The following is a 22,742-nucleotide window of genomic DNA, read 5'->3' as shown; positions in this document are numbered from 1 at the left end:
AGGACATTTAACAAGGACACTTATCATGATTGTGTAAACAAACATACATTAATATACATAGTAAGTACCCAATAAATATTTGTTGAATGAGTGAATTTGACATAGGCATTTATAGTAATAGATTTTGCATGTGTCGGGGTTATGTGTGTATATATGTTGATATATAGTACATTACCTACCTCTCTACCTTACCTAGCAGACTATTTCTTTTTGTTCTCCACATTAAATTTTTATTTTTAGAATTTTGAAAATAGGGATTTTTTTCCTTGATAGATCCTTGTGTATTGAACACCTATGCAAGAGGTTTTTTTTTAATTCAAATCTATGAAAGCTGTAAATTTACTGAATATGATTTTGTTAAATTGTATGTGGAACAACTTTTGAAGACTAAAATCTATAGATTTGCAAACACTATAACCATCTAGAAAGTAAAATGACCCACTAATATATTCTTTCTTAGAGGTAGTTAATACTTCATATTTACCCTATAAGTGTACTTGAAATGTTAAACTGGATTATAGTTTACTTTCAAATGTTGATTTATGTTTCTCATAAAGTAGAGAGTGTGATAAACAGAGCAGGAGGATGAAAATACTTGTATCCATAGTAGGTTTTTTGTCTGGGGAAGCAGGTGTATTGTTACCCATGGAGAATGGCAATTCACCAAGTGCTCACTCATTACCTAGTGGGTTTCAGGCAGTGCAGACATTATGCCAGGCACTGTGGTAGGTGCAGTGAGGAAACACACCTGAATACCTTATGTGTTCTGGTAGGTACCAAGGAGATTGAGTTGGCAATGACATATACATTTCCCTAAAGTACCTGCTTATGGTAGATATTTATTGATGATGTCTTTCTTTCCACAGTTAAAGTGAGGATTCAGGTATAAATTTTCATGGGAGAAGAAATACCTCTTACCTGTGTGCAGCAGCTCTCAGCTTACAATATACAAAAGAGAATTACAAATTGTAAGCCCACAGACACGAAGGAGGAATCAAAACCATGGGACACAGAGATGACTGAGCAGTCATACAGAGCTGGAAGAAGAAAGAGAATCAAGATATTGTGTAGATAGCCCAGAACTTTCACAGTAAATTACCCTTCAAATGCTGCCCTATAGATGTTTCACAGGTGACAGGTACGAGGTGTCTGAAGAGATGGAAACATCATGGAGGACATAAGAGAGAACTGAAACAAGCACTGAGGCAGGAGTGTCAAGGACACACTCCACAGGTACAGTGACTGCTCTGTTTTTGTACCACAATATTCAGATCACAATTCTTTCATGATTAATGGGAATCATTCCTTATTCTTATAGATAATTTAGGCCCCAGGAAGGTGTTACTTGATGACTGGACTGCCTCATGCCTCCGAAGAATGTGACTGAATTTGTTCTCCTGGGACTCACGCAGAATCCACACCTGCAGAAAATACTCTTCATTGTCTTTTTGCTCATTTTCCTATTTACCATGCTGGCCAACCTGCTCATAGTCATTACCATCTCCATCAGCCCTGCACTTTCAGCTCCCATGTACTTCTTTCTCACCTACTTGTCCTGCATAGATGCCCTCTTCAGCTCTGTCACAACTCCGAAAATGCTCATTGACCTGCTGCACCAGAAGAAAACCATCTCCTGGGGTGGCTGCATGACTCAGCTCTTTTTGGAACATTTCCTGGGAGGATCAGAGATCATCATTCTGGTTGTTATGGCCTATGACCGCTATGTGGCCATCTGCAAGCCTCTGCACTACACGACCATCATGCGACAGGGGCTCTGCCAGCTCCTAGTGGTGGTGGCCTGGATTGGGGGAGTCCTACATGCCACTGTGCAGATTGTTTTTGCATTTGACTTGACCTTCTGTGGTCCCAATGTCATTGACCACTTCAGGTGTGATTTCTTCTCATTGTTGAAACTTGCCTGCAGTGACACCTACAGGCTTGGAGTGGTGGTGGCAGCCAACAGTGGGGGCATGTGTTTACTCATTTTTTTCATGCTACTCATCTCCTACATAGTCATCCTGAGCTCCCTGAAATCCCATGGCTCTGAAGGACGGCACAAGGCCCTCTCTACATGTGGCTCCCACTTTATAGTTATGATACTCTTTTTTGTCCCTTGTATATTCACCTACACACGTCCTGTGGCCACCTACCCTGTAGACAAGTTGGTGACTATGTTCTTTGCAATATTCACTCCCATGTTAAACCCTATCATTTACACAGTGAGAAACACAGAGGTGAAAAATGCCATGAGGAGTTTGTTGAAGAGGAGAGTAACTTAGGCTGTTCATGATGCCAAGAAACTGATGATTTATATACACGGGAGGGTTACACATTTTGTAAATTCTGAAAAAAAATTAAGAAATTTTGCAGATCACTGACAGAAATAAATGGCTCAGAGACTAATATTTGTTGAGTGTTTAATATTGACTAGGCATTTATTAGGCATGTTGATGACTTGCAATGTACTTTACCAAAGATTTAATGTTTATAGCTTTAGAATAGCCAATGGGGAAAACAACTATAAACCCCTAGTTTGATTGTAGAGTACGTTTCACTCCGGAGCCTTATTGCTACTTTACCAAATTTTTCATACATGTTTGTTGGATGAAATTGGATTTTCCATAGCACTTCATCTCAGAACTCTTGATTTTGCTTCTTCCTGGCAAAGCCAATAAGGGATAGAAATTCTTAGGTACGTACATGGGGAGGAAAAAGTTGTTTGAAAGAATCACTTTTGATTTTTACCCCCCTGCACTATGCATTTACCAAAAGCAAAAAGAGAGACCCCACAAAAGGAGGAAAAAATAATTCAAAATCTTTCTCTCCTTTCTATGTTTTCATAGAACAACAAATAAACCAGAAATTACAGATTGCTATTAATTTGGTTTTAAATAAACATCCCTATGGCTCACAATTTTTCTTGAATATAAAGAAAATGTTTACTTTTTTGATACCAAGACTTGAAGAGCCATTTGAAACAAAAAGTGTAAACTTACTTTCATCCAGTTAAACAAAAAGGTATATATTTATGTTCCAAAGTTATTACTCTATTGATCTGATGCATATTTTTACACTGAATGAACACCTTACAATCTATCAAGTATATTCACTTTCAGTTGATTCATCCATGCACTATACTGGTAATTCCATTATTAGGTTCCCAATTTTACAGAGAAGCAAATTGAAGCCAAGAGAAATTTAATAATAACTTGCCTCATATCACACGTGCTTACCCCAGAAAGTGTGTCAGGAACTATTACACTGAAATGCACCTTCTTTTCAAAGGTTTCAGCTACAAACTTCCAATCTAGGTCTTTAAAACTCAGTCTTAATGAATCACAATTGTGTCTGGGATGTTTCTGTTTATAGATAAGAAAAGTTACATGCAGTTTTAATGATTCATTTTGACCTTCCAGAAGATGTTGTCAAACTTGTTGTAGCCTTGCCTCATCTGTAGGTAATCATTTCAGCACTACAAGTTTTTCCTCTTTTTGAAATTTTGAGTTATGTCACTTCACTTTTACAAAAGACCAACATTAATATGGCAACAAAAAATTTTTAAACAAACACCCCCTACTGATTTCTTTCAGTTAGTGAAAACAAGTCCTAATGTTGGCCTTCATAAGAGCAAAGTGGCTCAAGTGAACTTTTGGAAAGTGAGAGATAACTGCGGGTCTCCTCTATACATGTGGAGAATATTAGGTCATTCTATATTATTACATAACTCTTTATAAATTAAAGCTTCTCTGATTACAGCACTCCAACTCATGTTATTTCTCACAAATATTTCTTCACAAACTTGCTGGTCAAATGGAGCTACTTCTTTCCATAATTTGACAATACAGTAATGCCAGAGCATGGTACTGGGGCAACTGTGTTTACTAAGATGTGCATGGTTGTCCCAAATTCATGAGAAACAGAACATGTTCTCCAAAATCTAAGCCTGGAAGATGATATGATCAGCACTGAATCTATAAAATGATCAAGTTTGCAACTGCTGGTGAGAACTAAACATTTCATCAGAATCTAGAGTAAATGACATGTAGTTCATCTTGTCATATGACTCTTAGATAGGAGATGAGAGTAATCCAGGTGTAAGGACAGGTAAAGTATTCAGTAACTGTCATTTTTATTCTAGGACCAAACAGAGGATTTGAAGAGGGAAACTAAGGCCAATGGTTGTGTCTTAGAGTCTATAACAAGGGCTCACTGATGAGGAGCCAGGGGGTTGAAAAGATTACTGATGCAAAATAACAAGTTATCAAAAGCAAACTTGGAAGGTGTAAGAACTCACGGACGAAATGAAAGATCTTCTGGAGTTCCCAGCAATTAAAGTCTTGCTAATTTGTGAGTAAGTTTAAGTCCTGTTAAGATGTTTCTTTACACTCACCATCAAAAGTCTCTCCTGGGGACAAACTGCTATCTGATTATTTCTGATTCTTTAAAAACAAAACAAACAAACAAAAAAATATAAGGGAGTAAGTATGTTTCCTCTGAAATTAATGAGATGAATATTGTTTGGATATGTTGCATCAGGATACTTTGGTTTAATCTGGACTTTTAATTTAGTGAAAATATTAGGCATTAGTTGAGGGGATTGAGGTAATTATTGTTGAAGGCCAACCATAAGGCATACATTTTGATAGGTTCTTTACATACTTTAACTTTCTTAATATAGCAAAGGTATCATTAGTGACATTTTTACTCCATTTCATACAAGAAGAAAATTAGACTCAATGAAGTTAAGTAATAATATCATCTTTCAGACTTTGTTTCCTGTACTCTTCCTACTTCACACTATTCCTTGATATTGAAGTGGGAGGAAGGGGTGCAGAACACAACCACTGAAGGAATGACAGCAATTGAGGATGGGACAAACAGGTTAGAATGAAGATGGTGGAAGGTTCAACTTCCCGTAGACCTTGAGCCTCATGGCATGCCCACAGGCACCATGACAATCTTTAGGCTGACAATAAAAAGTCAAAAAGTTGGTGTGTGTGTGGGGGGGGTGTCCCGGAAATCCTCACCCCTTCCCCAAAGTAGTTGGAATAATCCTCCTGTTTATTAGCATATGAAAATGCCGAGTCCATGAAACCTAACAACTCTGCACCTCGTGGTCACTGTCTCTCTTGTCTTCTGAGACGGCCCACACTCTCTCTGTGGAGTGTGTACCTACTTTCACTTTAAACTAAACGCCCCACACCCTTCATCTTCTCTCCCTCTCACCTTTCTGAGATGGCCCACATTCTGCTTATGGAGTGCGTTATCTCCTAAGCTGTTTTCCCTTCAGAATGAGACAGACCCCTCTCTCTGTGGAGTGTGTATCTCTCTAAATAAACTTGCTTTCACTTTGCCATGCCTTGCTCTTGAATTCTTTCCTGTGCAAGGCAAGAACATGTTCTCCCACAACAATATCACGATGTAAAAACACCAAAGCATGGATCTGATCATTGGCCACGTTGTGAAGATTGCTGTGGGGTGTTCTTCCCTTATTTATTTATTTATGTTTATGGGGGCTGGCTGAGGGGGTTTCTTCTCTTTAGCTACACATTGACTTCCATTTAACAGGCTACTTGCACTCTCTTGATTTCTCCCATGTCAGCGAAAAGCCATGGAATGATCTCATTTGTGCAGATATACCACCCTTCATGGGCATCATGAAAAGTGGGATGTAACAGGCTCAAGAAATGAAATTCAAATGGTTGAATTTCAAAGGAGGTGACACTTGGGTGAAAGAGATACTTGGAGGAAAGGTGAGCCACTCAATCATCGAGGAGACTGATCCTCTATTTGGGACTGAGGGTAGCACCTTCAAGAGCTAAAGAGGTGCTACCTCCCTTGGGCTTTTCCCCTTGCTATCCCATTCTGTTAACATTTATTACTGGGAAAATGGCTCCATGGTCAATTCAGCTTAGGAAATTTTGACTTATTTAACCAAAAAAACTGTTCAGTGCCTACAATGGAAGAGAATTGTAGGAGCTGTATACGAGGTGAAATTATACAAACAGCATTGTATTTTGTGTGGAAAGTAAATTCCAGTAGGGAATAGATGGGTAATAAGCAGGTAAACAAACAAAGAAAAAAACAAAAATGTAATTTTGCTAGTAATGGATTTGATAAATGAGAAACCTTGGGTATAGATTTGTGTAGTTGAAGCACCACAGAATTTCAGTTTGGTCAAAATTTAAATAAGCACATTAAACCCCTTCTATTTTTTAAAATGTTTGTTATTCAAAACATGTATTTGATGGCAGTACTATCTCTCTCAAGTAGGTAAAAATGGTTCAGGGGGGTATGAACATTTTTTGCTGTATATATATTTATATATAATACACAGATATAAATAAATCATAAAAATAAGTTGTACATTTGTAGTATTACTATTTTAGAGGGTGAAGTGACTAAGGGTCTAAATGCCAAAAAAGCACCTTTGTGAGGCAATAGTGAAAAAACTGTTGAGGAATATTGCCTTGAACCGTGTCTAAATAATTAGGCTAGCATATGGGGTAGCTTTAGAATGTAAGGGCAATCTAAACAAAGAGGTTGGCCGGTCACCTGTGAGGATCATATTCAGTAAAACTGGAAGAGTCTTCCTTCTCAAGGGACTTCCCAGAGTGTACAGTCAAATATATCAATGGCCCAGTTGTAATCTAAAGGGTATTATTAAGTGTAAGGTATTGATAATTTTTACTTTTAAAGGTAGAAATTGAATGAAGGCTATAACCTTAAATATTTCTAAATTGAAAACAAATCATTTGATAGTACTAATTCTTATGCAGTGAGAAAATATTTAGTTATTTTTCTGGCTAAGAAACATTTTAAAATCCTTTATCATGGCAACTATCCTGCAGTTAGATGTCACACAATTTTAATAATAGCCTTGAGAGATGTAGAGAGAACCAGATTGGGTAACAGAAAAATTCAGTACTGGTACCAGCTAGGTGGCTGAAAACAAGTCCTACTGACTTTTTCATTTGTTAATACAGGGAGATGGATCATTGTGTGGCCATTCTTCTGTTGATAAAGAGAGTTTAGTTGTGGAAAAAGTAAGTGAACTGTTAATACCATGATCTGGCTTTGAGCTGGCAGAGCATCGGGTTGGCATGGCTCCAGCAAAGCTCTGCCCGTGGGAGAAGTGGATCATCGCAGGGATGGATGGAAATTCACTGGTATGATAATTAGTACCTCAGTAGAGACAGCCTCAGAGGGATGCAGTTGAAATGATGCAAGTCTGCACATGTCGAAATCCTGTGTCATTTGAAAATTCATCAAAAATAGTAGAAATCCTGGTTCTGTCAAAATAACTTCCCACTAAGTGTTTGGATGATTTGTTTCCCCTGTAAGTCCTGATTTACGCACGTCCATGCTTGGAATTGCTAAGTTGAAACTTTAATGTGTCATGAGTCTCACCTTTTTTGTACATAAAAGTTTATGTGAGTGCATCCTTGATGAGGTGAGGCCTTTGGTTACCCTGACTTGATTCTAGAAAATTTACTTGTACATTCTCGGCCTCCTACTTACAGGGACCATCAGACGGCTGGTTTTAGAGGTCACAGAGACCACATCACACTGACTTGTGGAGGTGATTTTAGAAATGTTTTGAGTATTAAACATGATATTAGTAATTTGAAGTACTGTTTTGAAATCATTGAAATAATTGAATCACTTGTATGCATGCACAATTATATTTTAAATGTGTTAGTAGATCACCTTTTTTTTTCTGTATAAACAAATTTTAGCCTCGAGATGGAGAGCTTTGAGCTATCAACAGTCTTTAGCTTAACTCACATTCCTCTTGGTTGGCATTATGGAAACTTAAGTGTTTACCTTTGGGACTCTATCCAGATTATGAGATTAGTAAATAAATGAGTTTGTTTATGTTTCAGAGATGATGTGTTAGGAAAAGGAGGAACAGGAGTAGCTGGAATGTATGGGACACTTCAAGACAGATTTTATGTTTCCCATTTTTTGAGCAATTTTCTCTGTGTATGTATTATATAAGTAATATATGTTATAATAATACTATATATTGTATATATTTCTGTGTTCTTCTGGTACCAACTTCCTTTAACTTTATTCTTTCACTAATCAGTTTTGGAAAGACTTTATGTGGTATTTTTCTTCCTGTTTTGGTCAGTATATATTTATTATAATTATTTAATGAAACTAATACATTGAACTAAATATATATGTGCATGTATATATGTATAGACATGTAAGTCAGTGCTATGGGTGATGCATTAGGTTGTTCAGGAACTAAGCCTGTTCCCTTTGGAAGCATTCCAAGACAGAATTAATTTTTATATCTACAAATGCATATTAATTTTTGTCCAGGGAAAGTTCTACTGTAGGTAATTCCATGTCCACTCATCTTTCAAGGAAAGTGCAGTGAGTTAGAAAGACTAACTGACAGAAATAAGCCTGCAGAGCCCTGCACTGGAGACAGTCTTAGTGATGCACGTGCTCGGGGCGCAGGTCTTGTGAGCAGCACAGGGCACCACTGCTCCTTAAAAACGACAACACAGGGACACTCCCTAAATACACTGCCCTCCCCTCCTGCTATCCAGGATTTTACTGAATAAATCATTTAGCGCCATAAGAAATTTAGACACAAGAAACACAATCAACTCTAAAGCTGTCTCCTTGGATTCAAATCCAGTTTTTATTACTTGCTAACTGTATATTCTTAAGCACATTAATTATTTTGCTTTATCTCAGCCATACTGTATGTCTCATCATAGCTAATTGTGAAGATTAAATGAAAAAACATGTATAAAATATTAGCAATATTTCTAGTACGTAAGATATACTAAATAATATATTATTGTTAGGTTGAGTTAGATATTTAGATATGTGTATAGATTATATATCTCTATATAGATATTGCATTGCATTTAACTTAGCTTCATCTGGAGGCCAAAATTCATTGTTTATGTCACAGTGAAATTCTATGAATGAATGATTAAGTGAATGTAAATTAAAATGATTTAAATTTTTACCTCATTTTTTTTGAAATATATACAATGTTGATAATATTTAGTGTCTGTAAGGCTGTGGGGAAAATTATTCTTTAATACACAATTTATGGGAATGAAAGATGCTTCAGGATTTTGAGAGCAGTGTTACAGAATCTGCCAAATTTAAATCTATGCATATTTGTTTTGTTTGGAGACAACATAGAGTTCTCCAACAGCAATATTCAAACAAGCAAGTAGTGATTTCTGTAAGTGATGTTCATTGTAACCCTGTGTATAAGGCAAACTATTAGAATAAATTTTGAGCAAACATGGACTTGTTAAAGGAATTATGTGGTAAAATGGAATGATATGTAGCAATTAAAATGAAGGAAAAATCATATGTATTGACAAATAGTGTCCATACAAAGTGCAACTAGAATTTCAAATGCATTATTATGTATGTATTTACTGTTACATAGAGTAAAACACATACATGACTGTGTATATACCTACATACAAACGCACCTCTAAAGAGTGTTCACTAAGTTGCTAATAGAGGGTAGAATAAGAATGAGCACTTATGGTTGGGAGAGGTTCTTGGACTTTAAATTTCTGTCACTCTATCTACCTATATAAACTATGTTCCTTGGGTCCATTTTAAATTTACTTTAAATTTTTATAAAAATGCATTATTTTTATTTGAACTATTCTACTTTTTGTTAAAATTGTGTTTTAGAAAACAAGTTCGGAAGAATTTTCTTTTAAAGTCAGTTCAAAAACCTATATGTTGCCAAGTGTGGAGGAGTCATTGGGCTGATACCCTGCTGGCCCTGGAGCATTTAATGCAAACATATGTCAACACATGGTCCAAAGGCAAGGGACCTGTTTTAAAATAGTTTGTGGTCTGTAGCATTCTTCTCATGCTGGGAAAAAAAAATAAGGAAGCCGATCTAAGCCTTTTATGTTTATAAAATCATTTTATCTTTACAACAAAATTGCACAATAGGTGGCATTTTTTTTTTCATTTTATAGAGAATGAAAGCGAGGCACAGAGTGGTTGTCTGACTTATTACAGGTACTCGAAACAAAGAAGCAACTCTAATGTGAAAATTCAAGAATTTACATAGGTTTCTTTAGGATTATGGCTTTTACTACCCATTTTTAACTGAACTCCAGTCTGGCCGGGTGCATGTACTCAAGACCCTTCATACCTGGGATTAATAGGTGGAAATGTGACCAAGTTTTATGAGACATACAAAATGTGCCAGGCCATTATACTACTTAATAAACACTTAAACTAATATAAGTTCACATTCTTATTACATTTTAAAGTTTAAAAGTTTGAATATTAAAATTTAAGCTATAATTCTAGGAACTGAATGTTTAATACCACAACTCTGAAAAGCAACTGAGATTTAGAGGAATAAATAACTTCTGGTTAATTATATCCCTGGAAGGTCCATAATGAAACCCAGGTTTTCTGATGTCAAAAGGCCCTGAATTTTGAATCTGCACCATGTTTCCCCTTCTTTCTTCATGCCTTGTTCATACTGTTGTCTTTCTTGTTCAGTTTCTAAATTTACAAATTTCTAATTTTCTCAATGCTCATGTCAAGGATTAGCTCATTTCATCTTTTTTGAAGATTGTAGATCATACTGATATTTTCCCTTCTGGAACTTATTTTGTACATGCATTGTTTCAGGAGTGCTCATGCAGTCTTGTTTCCCTCTTTATGGAGAAGGCATTGCCTTGAAACTTTTGCATTAATAGACATGCTATGAAACAGAAATATATACAGTCTAGGTAATAATTAGACAATTGATGAAATGTAATTCCTCACTTCTTTATATGAGCAGACTTTTGAGCAATGGCATTTCACAGGAACACTGGAAAGAAACAGACAACATCACAAAGAGGATCCGAAGGCAGTGATTCAACACACAACTGGGAGTCCGGTTATGGTCCAGCTCTTGGTTTTGTCTAAAACATGTCTAGGGATAAAAATGGTAAAGATGGAAGATGCGAAATGGGATTCTGAGCCTCACTGTCAGACGAATGGCAGCCAGGCTTTGAGAACAGCACTCAGTTCTGGAGACAAGCAGGCACCACTTTGCTTGGGTGCCATGGCTCAGTGAAGTTTTCTGTACATGAATTCAATTTCATGGATTTATATACATGTAATTAAATAATTGGTATGCACATAGCACACCATTCAAAACTTTGTGGAAAGATAATCAATTAGTCATCCCTAAGCATCCACTTAAGGAGTTAAAACTGATATGAAAATTGTCCTTGAAAATACCCTGATTTTTCAAGAATATTTCCTTGAAGGGCTATTAACATTTTTTTTTTAATTTCTTGGGCTAGATATGGGAGAGGCTGGAGTTAATCTAAACTGCAGATTTGCAAAGTGTCCTGGAAAATATATCCTTTGTTTAATAAGAGAAATGAGTCTAAGAATGGGTCTTTGAGTGGTTAGAAGTCTCTTAGAGAACCTGTAGTTTATATCCCCATTTAAAATAATGATCTCACCTACATTCTCATCAAGGGACAGACAGCCTCTGCTTAAGTATCCCAAGCAAAGAGAACTTTGCCACTGAACCAGTTCTTTTACCACATCATTTGACTTTAATAACACTTGTATTTATCCAGTTAAAGCCATTGTTCACTATTCATTGGTATGGTGTAACACTTAGAATTTGTGATTCAAAATGAGATTACCTGGATTTGTAATCTCCACATATTTCAGAAGAGAAGCATTATGTGTCTGAGCTTTAGTGTCCTCATCCTCAGGGTAAGATTTGTGATAGTACCCATCCCATGTGTGATAAAAAGATGTAATAATGCAAATAGCAGACCAAGCAACTTGCTGGTACCTAGGGAGTACAAAATAAATGAGTCATGTTTTATTGCTTTTTTCATTATTATTTAGAATCCTTTGTTTCATCTGGGTGTGGCTCTACACAAGAGAAAAATGGAATAAATGATTGACACTGATTCAAGCTTATCTGCAGGGATGGTGTTGGACAAGTTGGATCTGGGTCTTCCTGGAGCAGAGAAAGAGATTTAAGGTATTTTCTTCAATTCTGCATATCTGGAAAATAATCAGAATCTTGAAAACTTAGTTAAAGGTTATAACTTGTAGTTTCAGGATTGGATTCTATTTATAAATAAAACATGTTCTTTACTGCAGAATTATCATTGGATTTCTCATTGAATTTTATTATATAATTATTGAATGAAATAAGCACAGGAAGCATATATTTAGCTCAGTGGAATGTTGTGATATTGAAGTTATTAAATGATCAATATCTATTCCACACTAAGCCTCATCATAAAAGGAGCAACATCACTTGTTATTTATTGGTGTTGATTTTGAGTCAGGAAAAGCTGGACTTGAACTTGGCTTCAATATTTACTAGCTGTGGGAAATGGTTTCATGTTTTTCATGACCTTTTGATTCAGTGTCATCTCTAAAATGAAGAAACTGTCTCATAGAATATTCCAGTGCTTGGTACAGAGTAGGGATTGACTGAATATTCACAATAATAATAATAATCCAATTTGAGGGGAAGAAATGTAGATGGAAAGAGTGTAGTTCTTAATAAGTGAAGAGTCCATGGACTATGACCTGTCTGTCTTGTAAGATCTTCAATTAGCATATTTTTGGTGATTGATAATTATATGAAATAAATAAATGAAATGAGATGAATTCTTTCAAGTTCTTGGTTATTAGGTGTGTCTAGTGATAAATGAAGGTCAGGCTCTTAGCTTGGGGCTCCTGAAAGACAGTGGCTGAGAGAAGGGATTGAGTGAAGGTGGTTCATTTTGGAAAACAGAAGGGAGGTAGTGAATGGGGGAGAGTGAAACAGGGAAGAAAAGACAGTGAATCTAAGATTGTAGTAAGTTGCTTACCATTTATCCACTGGCTCCTGTCTACTAAAGATCTAGGATTTCCTTGAGATATGCTAATTATTCATATTGCCAGGTATGTGTTTGCACCAGAGTGATGAAGAAGGGTCTTCTAAGTGTCTTAAGCAACAAGTGTCAGGAAAGAAGCTAGACGTACACTTGAGATAGAAGATATTGGATGGATTAGTAGAATCAAGCTGTTCTCAGGATATAATTGTTATCAACTGGTTGCTGAACTGATGTCCAGGTAAAAAGATAGGACAAGAGGGTATGAGACAGAGTGAAAAAGAAAGAAAAAGTCCAACACTTTCAGCTATACCTAATTAAAAGTAACGTTCTTTGTAGATTTTCCAGCTCAGACCGATAAGTTTACATCAGCCCACAGTAAATGGAGAATCCCAACAATGTGACTGAATTCATCCTTTTGGGCATTACAAATAATCCAGAGCTGAGGAGAATACCCTCTGCTGTGTTTCTAATCATGTATGTGTCCACCATCTTGTAAAACCTCCTCATTGTGGTAACCATGGTCACAGATCAGAGTCTGAGATCACCTATGTATTTTTTCCTTACTTCCTTGTCCATTTTGGATGTCACCTTCTCTTCTGTCATTGCACCCAAGTTGATTGTGGACTGTCTCTGAGAGCCCTACCATCTCCTTCAAAGGCTGCATGGCCCAACTGTTTGCAGAGCACTTCTTTGGTGGAGTGGGGATCATCCTTCTCACTGTCATGGCCTATGACCGCTACGTGGCCATCTGTAAGCCACTGCACTACATGACCACTGTGAGGCCTCGGGTGTGCTGCCTGTTGCTGGGAGGGGCCTGGCTTGGGGGACTTTTCCATGCAGTTATACAGCTTCTCTTCATGTATCAAATACCCTTCTGTGGCCCCAATATTATAGGCCACTTTCTGTGTGATTTGTTTCCATTGTTGAAACTGGCCTGCATGGACACCCACATCCTGGGCCTCTTGGTCATCCTCAGCAGTGGAGTGATGTGTCTGGCCATCTTCCTTATCCTCATCACCTCCTATGTGGTCATCCTTTGCTCCCTAACTACCTGCAGCTCTGAAGGATGGCATAAAGCACTCTCCACTTGTGGCTCCCACCTCATGGTGGTCGTCTTGTTCTTTATGTCATGCATTTTCTTGTACATGAGACCTGTGGTCACCTACCCCATAGACAAAGCAATGGCCATGTCCTTTACCATTGTTGCACCCATGTTAAATCCCTTGATCTACACCTTGAGGAACACGGAGGTGAAAAATGCCATGAGGAAACTGTGGATGAAGCAAGGGACCTTGTGTGGTCATTAACTTATATGCTAGAACAAATCTTTCCTGAAGGACAGTGAGATGTTGTTCTCCCCATTCCAATTTATTCCAATCCTTTGAGGACACAGCAGCCAATGGCAGCTTTTAATCATGTGAGTCAGGTTAAGATCACATTACTGCCCACATATCCAGTACATTTCTCTGTCTCTGTCTCTCCTTTTTTAACCTGCTTTTTGAATAATTCAAGCATGTCTCAGTTCTGGGCTTTGTGTTTCTTATGCAGCTCACTGCTGGCCTGCTCTTTTCCAGAGTTTTCCCTTGCCTGTCCAAATCTCATTATTTCCACTTTCAGTTGAACCTCCACCTTCTTAGATGAATTCTTTCCTGATGACTTTCTCTAGCTCCCCTCAGTTATTCTCTTCATCTGGTTATATCCTGAATATCAACAGTCACAAACTAATCTAAGTTATTTGCTGACTTTTATTTCCTGTTTTCCCCACAAGGTGGCAATCCCTGTGAAGTCAGGGGTTATGTTTATTTGCTCATGCTAGGGTAGAGCATCGCTGGTCACCTAGTAGGTGTTTAAAAACAATATTGAATGGATATAAATTTAAAAGTAGCTTAGCTTAGGGAGTAGACAAGATAGCAGAGCAGAAGGATGCTCTTAGCTCACCCTCTCCCATGAATACAACAAAAGAGACATCCAGGGACCCACCCATTCACTCAGAACACCTGCTGAACTTTGACAGAACATCACCTATTTCAAAAGACAAAATTTGTCACAAGTCTGGCAGGATAAAAAAAGAAGAAGAACCAGAAATTAGTGCACAACCTGTCCCATGGGGAGGAAGCAGCAAAGGAGAAATAGCTCTCTTATGCTGGGACTCCCCCTCTCCAATGGAGAGGTCAGCAGGGACACAGGGGTAACCTCTGAGGCTTGGATCTGTGCACAGCAGCCCTTGGCCAACAGAACTAAGTGAAACCAGCACAAAGGGTCCCTGGGACCCTCAGTCCTAGACACCAGCTGGAAGGGGTGGGCCGGGACTGGCTGCCTGAGCCAGGAGGAGGAGTGGGGCTGACTGCACAGAGGCAGCCTCGGGTGCTGTGGACTGGAGCGTATACAGAACAGAATAGCATGTGTCCCCCATTAAAAATAAAAGAAGAAAGCAAGCAACACTACTGGTGCACACTGTGGGGAGAAGCAGGGTGTGATGCAGCTGTGTCATAGCTTTGTCCCCACAGACCCACGGCAGCATCGCTGGCACATTCTTGGGAGAAGAGAGGCAGGGCTCATCAATGGCCACCATACTCACCTGTGCATGGCTCCCAGGCTGAGGTGGGATTGAAACCTGAATCTGTACCCAGGGGCTCCTCAGCTTCATAGACAGGACTGAGATTTGTTTACAACCCCAGGCAGAGAGAACCCCTTTGCTCCACAGGTGCCTTTGTGGACCCATGCCTCTAAGACAAATGAGCAAAAAGTGGAGTTCTGGCACACGTGGGGAAAAGGCTGGTGTGGCCATTTACTGTGAGCCCACCTACATGTGCAGATGTGGCACTGGGGACAGCATTGATTTGGTGGCTCATCCTGTGGGTCTCTGGAATGAGAAAGCAGGGATTGCACAATGGGGTGAGTACAGGGGTGATGTTTGGTGCTGGGGATGGCACTGACACAGTAGCACCAACACGCAGTCACTGAGGGCTGGGGCCCTGCCAGTGCAGGCCTCTAAGACTAGCAAGCAGAGATCAAGCAGCAGGGCAAGTGCAGAATGAGTGTTTGGTGCTGGGGATGGTGCTGACCTGACAGTGCGCCACGATCCAGGTGTGCACCCAGAAGTTGGCAAAACTGCGCTTGTAGTGCTGAGAGCAGAGAACCTGGAGGACACCAGAGCAGAGCACTGACATTCCTGCGGACAAAGCAGGGACAAGGGCATAGTCAACAAAGAGTACTTAAAGCACTCCAACCCCGCCAGCTACACAGCACAGCTCAGAGACAGGTCTGGAAGCCTCCATTCCACCAAAAGGGGGAAAGATCTGGCCCCTGTCAGAGCCATGAGAACCACAGAACAAAAAGGAGTCCCCACTCAATAATCAGGGAATGTTCTGGCCAGAACACTTCCCACACCCACAAAGGAATAACAGCCAACACATATGGAAGAAAGACATGGCAACATCCATACTAAAAAAAAACCTCATTACAAAATTATTAGGTGTGCAGTTTACACAAGAATGCATCGCCTTAAAAATAAAAAACATACTTTCATACACAAATCAATCAATGTGAGACACTATATCCAAAAAAGAAAGGACAAAATCCTCATGATCATCTCAATAGATGCAAAAAAAAAGCATTTGATAAAATTCAACACCCATTTATGATTAAAAAAACAGTTAACCAAAGTGGGTTTAGAGGGAACATATTTCAACATAATAAACGCTATTTATAACAAACCTACAGCCAGCATAATACTTAATGGTGAAAAACTGAAAGGCTTCTCACTAAAATCTGAAACAAGAAAAGGATGCCCACTCTCACCATGTCTATTCAACATAGTCTTGGAAGTCCTAGGAACAGAAATCAGGCAAGAAAAAGAAATAAAAGGAATTCAAATTGGAAGAGAAGAGATAACATTGTCACTATATGTGAATGATATGACACTGTATGTAGAAAACTCTAAACGCTCCACACAAAAACTACTAGAGCTGATAAAATAATTTGGCAATATAGCAGGATACAAGATTAACATACAATAATGAATTATATTTCTTCACTCAAACAATGAATTAGCAAGAAAGGAAAGGAAAGAAAAATTCCTTTTAAAATCGCATCCAAAACAATAAAATACTTAGGAATAAATCTGACCAAGTAGTTTAAAGACTTATACATGGAGAACTACAAAATATATATTAAGGAAATTAATATTGACTTAAGGAAATGGAAAGATATCCCATGTTCTTGGATTGGGAGAATCACTATCATTAAAATGGCCATACTGCCCAAGGCAATCTATAGATGTAATGCAATCCCTATCAAATTACCCAGGGCATTTTTCACAGAACTGGAACAAACAATCCTAAAGTTTATATGGAATCATGAAAGACCCAGAATTGCCAAAGCAATATTGAAGAAAAAGAATGAAGCTGGAGGAATAACCCTCCTAGACTTCAGACAATACTTACAGAGCTACAGTAATCAAAATGGCATGATATTGGCATAAAAACCAACATATGGATCAATGGAACAAAATAGAGAGCCCAGAAATAAACCTACAGACCTATTGTCAATTAATCTTTGACAAAGGAGGCAAGAATATACAATGGAGAATACAGTCTCTTCAGCAAGTGGTGTTGGGAAAACTAAATAGCAGCATTTAAATCAATGAAGTTAGAACACTCCCTCACACCATACACAAAAATAAATTCAGAATGGCTTAAAGACTTAAATATAAGACAAGACACAATCAATCTCCTAAAAGAAAACATAGGCAAAACATTCTCTGACATAAATCTTAGCAGTGGTCTCCTAGGCCAGTCTTCCCAGGCAATAGAAATAAGAGCAAAAATAAACAAAAGGGACCTATACATTTATAAGCTTTTACACAGCAAAAGAAACCATGACCAAAACAAAATGACAACCCATGGAATGAGAGAAAATATTTGCAAATTATGCGACTGACAAAGGCTTAATATCCAGAATATATAAACAGCACATGCAACTTAATAAAAAAAAAAACTCAAAAATGGCCAGAAGATCTAAACAAGCAATTCTCCAATGAAGAAGTACAAATGACCAAGAGGCACATGAAAAAATGCTCAATATCATTAATTATCAAAGAAATGCAAATCAAAACTGCAAAGAAGTATCAACTCACACCAGTCAGAATGGCTTTCTGAAGCATCTCAAAGTCAACTGAAAGTCAAAAGAACTTTAATTAGAATTTGACAGAAAGTGTTAATAACATCCAGAAGTTTCAAAACACTTGGTCAAATAGGATCATAGGTCACTGTGAATATGTATTCACTTAATGAAAGTGCAAAAAATTTCAAAAGCAAATGCAGATCACTTAGAGGCAAGGAAGTTCACACAACCTGTTATCCAAAAGCAGCATTTAAGTCCATTTAATCTCTCAACAGAGAGGAATCAAATCTAGCACCTGTGCCAGCCTACTTTTAATTGAAAAATCCAATCACCTAATTGAATTTAATCTAATTTCAGCCTGAAGAAGCACAAAATTCCTTTTTCAGGGCTCCCTTTCTACAAACATTTCATAAATTTCTGTAGCCATTATTAGTGTCTCCCTTATGTCTCCATCCAGAAAAACAAACTAGTTTTTGAATTAAGTATACTTTTTTGACAAAAATGGATGTATATGTATGTATGTGTGTGTGTGTGTGTGTATATATATATATATAAAGGTATATATAATGTTTTCTTTATCCATTCATTCATCAATGGACATTTTGGTTGTTTCCATGTCTTAGCTATTGTGAATAATGCTGCAATATATGTGAGAGTAGAGATCGCTCTGCAGATTCCTGCTGTCATATTATTGGATACATGCACAGACATGAGATTGCTGAACCATATGGTAGTTTTATTTTTAATATTTTTAGAAATCTCCATTATGTTCTCCATAGTGGCTGAACAAGTTTATATTCACATGGAAGTATAGTAGAGTTCCATTTTCACTGCATCCTCGCCAAAATGTATTGTCTGCCATGTATCTCATATAGCCATCCTTACAGGTGTAAGGTGATACCTCAGTTTAATTCTGATTTGCATTTCCCTGTTGATTAGTGATGTTGAGCAACTTCTCATGTCCATATTGGCCATTTGTATGAAAAGTACCTATCTGTTTGAAAAATACCTATTCAAGGTTTTTACCCACTTTTATTATTTATTTTTGATGTTGTTATTTGGTTGTAGTTCTTTATATATTTTAGATATTAACTTACTATGAAATATATGATTTGCAAACATTTTCTCCCATCCCATACGTTACTTTTTCATCTTGTTGATTGTTTCCTTCAATGTATAGAAACAGTGTTGATTTAGAGCTGGAGATACTGGACTTCAAGCTGACGTCATGATGGGATGAGACTAAAGATACCTGATAGCTTTTTCCCCTTCCCTCTAGGTGCCCTGAGCTGCCCTTTTACACGTCTGACAACCACACTGGGCAGACATTGTCTACATTGTCTTATATCATATGGAGAAGGAAAACAACCCAAAAGAGCCCAGTCTTGCAGCCATCCCTGCCAAAGCACCATTCATAGAATTGAAATCATCTTGGACCCTCCTTACAAGCCCAGCAATCAGCTGAATGCCAGAGAGTGACCTCAGTCCATGCCATACAGGGCAGAAGAATTATTTAGTCAAGTTCTGCCTAAATTCATATACTGTCAGATACAGGCCAGTGAAAGGCAAAATAGCCCTGTGTGTGGACAGATGCAAACCTGTGTGTGAGCACATCAAATACATATACATGTGCATAAACAAATGCTTTCAGATAGGTAGTCAGATACTGATCTATGTGCCATCATATACAGATCTATGTGTCTTCACATCTAGGCACAAACATACAATTGGATAGAGACCTACATATTATTGAAAATCTATGTACAAGTGGTCATAGAGATTCTCATGAGGTTTGATACAGATCTGAGTTGTGGTGTAATACAAACCTGTGTATTTGTGCATACAGGGCAATGAATGCTTCAAAACAGACACATGACCGAGACTTTGAGGATTGTGCTGTATTTCATGATAGAAAAAGACCTTTCTGACCAGATCATTGAAAATATGAATCAAATGTAAATAAGAGCAAAGACCTTTCTGACCAGATCATTGAAAATATGAATCAAATGTAAATAAGAGGGGCCTCTTTTTAAATAATAAAACCATAAGGCAAGATGCATGTATACTCTGTGAGGATGATTACAAATTTTTATAGAGACATCAATCAATCATTCACAATGTGGTTTTTTTTTTCTGGATTGGAACACAAGATATTAAAATGTAGTTCTTACAATAAACATGTAGTGTCATGACATTCTAAACACATTTTATGGGAAGCTTTCAAACTTTGCAAAATGACCCTATAGTTTTGGGGGAGGAGGAGAGGATGAGGAGAGTGGTCCCCCAAAATGAGCACTCTTGACAGTTTAAAATTTGTTGTACTAAATAGAAAACTTTAAAATTGTTACTGAAATTAATAAAATTATGTTGGCAGATTATTATACCATTTAGGCTTAGATATTTCTTCATCATAAACAAAAATATATTATAGGTGGGTTAAAAATATAAAATATTTTTAAAGGTTATATTTTTGAAAAAAGATTAAAATTGATAAAATCATTAGAAAGTTATGAAATTGACCAAGAGTGATGTAATAGAAAAAAAATCAAAAAGTAAAAGAATATTAAAATAAGATCTTCATATAAAACATTCATAATTATAGCAAAAAAGACATAATTTTAAATATTTGTAGTAAATGTCAAAGAAGAGTAAATATTTGTAGCAATATTATATATATATCTATATATAAAGATACATAAAATATATAAAGATATATATATAAAGATATATATATATCTTCAGTGTAGAGTGTGTTAATCAATATTTATCTGTAAAATACACTCACTTCAATAGATCAAGATTTTAAGTAATTGACAAAGCCTATAGAGTGGATTCTGGGTCCCCTATATTGTTCAAGAAACAGTGAACACAAAGACAATTAAGAAAATTTCCCTGACTTCAGGGAGATTGTAGACCAATGAACAGACAAAATTAATACAGACTTTTATCTCATCAATTGAAATAACTACAAAAATTCGAAAATTAACTAAATATCTGACTTGGTCCATTTGGTTACTAATAAAGAATACCATAGACTGGGTCGTTTAAATAATAAACATTTATTTTTCACAGGTTTGGGGATTCAAAAGTCCAAGATTAAGATGCCAGCAGATTGCATATATGGTAAGGTCCCTTCCCTGTTGATAGACAGTTGCTGTTTTGCAGTGTCTTCACATGGCAGAAGGGTCAAGTGAGCTCTTGGGATCTCTTTAAAAGGAAATTAACCCCAATGATGAGGACTCCACCTTCATGACCTAATCATTTCCTAATGGTTCCATCTCTAAATATCACCACATTATAAATGATTTAACTTCTGATTTTGGAGAGGGACACAACTCTCACTCCATAGCAACATCTAAAAGTGAAAGAATAAATTACATAAAATCTGATCAACTCAAATGTTTGATATTTTGGGAGGATAGTATTGTATTTGAAAAGACTTTGAGATGATATAAAAAATCTCCACTTAACAAGTATAAAAGTCAGAATATAAGGTTTCTCATACATTGTGACTTACTAATAAAAACCATCCGTTGCCCCAAAGACTTATCCCCTCATAAAGCAAGATTAAAAATTGGAAGTAGAATAGTAAGCTTTTTTGACCACATTCTATTGACCATTTAGAGGCAGATAATATTTTATTGCATCACTGATTCAGAGCGAGAGACTATTTTCTGAATATGTCTGTCAAAACCCCCAATATATTCTGGCTTATTTATTATCTAGTAATCAGTATTTCATTAATAAGATAGATGAGATGGTATATATAGTCAACATCTTCCTTAACAATATCACCCATAACATCTGATGTCAAGTTCTGTAGTTAGTGTTAGAAGCTTGTGGATTATGGTTTATACTAAATTTACACATGGAAGGCAGAGCCTGCATCTCTATAGAAGGCTATGAAACACTGTAAGCAAAAGAAGAGTTGGGGAGGTTGAAAAAGAGCAGATGTGTTCCCAGATATTCTAAACTATCTGGGAAGATTAAATGGTTGATCTTAATGAAAATATACATCCAGACAAATCTGCTCCACTTGAACAGATAATATGATTATGCAATTAGGAAAAGAAGTAAGATTTGTTTATTTTTCTGCATTGAATGAACCTTGTTCATTCAGATAATTTTTATTAATTTAACCACCTTATGATTAGCATTACAACTGAAACATCATTTTTCTTCAATGTTAACTTGCTAAGCAATATAAACAAAATAGTACATGCAAAGGGTCTTGCAGGCTAAAAATATTTTATGTACCTCAATGTTAACATAAGTTGTCTTTAGGGAAAGAGAGTGAATGACATTTTATGTTATATCTCTATTATTTTTTTAAGCTATAATGAGTCCTATTAATTATGAGAAAGATTATATTATATTACTGAAGAGTAACAGGAGAAAATCTTCCACTAACTAAAATAAATTTACAGTATTAAATGTAGCTTAACTTATTGTATAGTACATAAATCTATGTTCTCAATGGAGACACTTGCACCCAAAATTAAGAAACTGAAATCTTAAAAATGTATTTCAAACAATATATACATATGTATTGAACTATAAAATTATGCAAATTTAAGAGTATATTTTGATCATTGCAAGTATTCACAAAATAAATGTTTTTCATCACATCCAATTTACTAAACCTGAGGAGAAGTTTACTGCAGTTCAATAATTACATATACGTTTTTTGGAAAGAAAAATTCTTCTTTGAAAATAGATGATATATATATCCTTGCTGCT

General features: G+C 36.8%; 1 protein-coding gene and 1 pseudogene across 1 annotated transcript; both read left to right on the top strand.

The window, feature by feature from the left end:
* Positions 1 to 1,358: 1,358 nt before the first annotated feature.
* LOC140699039 (olfactory receptor 4C3D-like) lies at positions 1,359 to 2,279 on the top strand. The gene has a single exon (XM_072970809.1). The coding sequence runs from the start codon at positions 1,365 to 1,367 to the stop codon at positions 2,277 to 2,279; it is 915 nt and encodes a 304-aa protein (XP_072826910.1). The 5' UTR covers positions 1,359 to 1,364.
* A 10,978-nt stretch (positions 2,280 to 13,257) lies between these two features.
* LOC102540313 (olfactory receptor 4C6-like) lies at positions 13,258 to 14,185 on the top strand (annotated as a pseudogene).
* Positions 14,186 to 22,742: the final 8,557 nt, after the last annotated feature.

The sequence above is a fragment of the Vicugna pacos genome, chromosome 10 (assembly GCF_048564905.1).
Source record: "Vicugna pacos chromosome 10, VicPac4, whole genome shotgun sequence".
NCBI lineage: Eukaryota > Metazoa > Chordata > Mammalia > Artiodactyla > Camelidae > Vicugna > Vicugna pacos.
Note: the sequence above shows the minus strand (reverse complement) of the source record. Positions and strands in the feature narration are given on the sequence as shown.

Excerpts from the sequence above, each read along its gene's own strand:
- LOC140699039 (XM_072970809.1), top strand. The coding sequence starts at position 1,365 with ATGCCTCCGAAGAATGTGACTGAATTTGTTCTCCTGGGACTCACGCAG.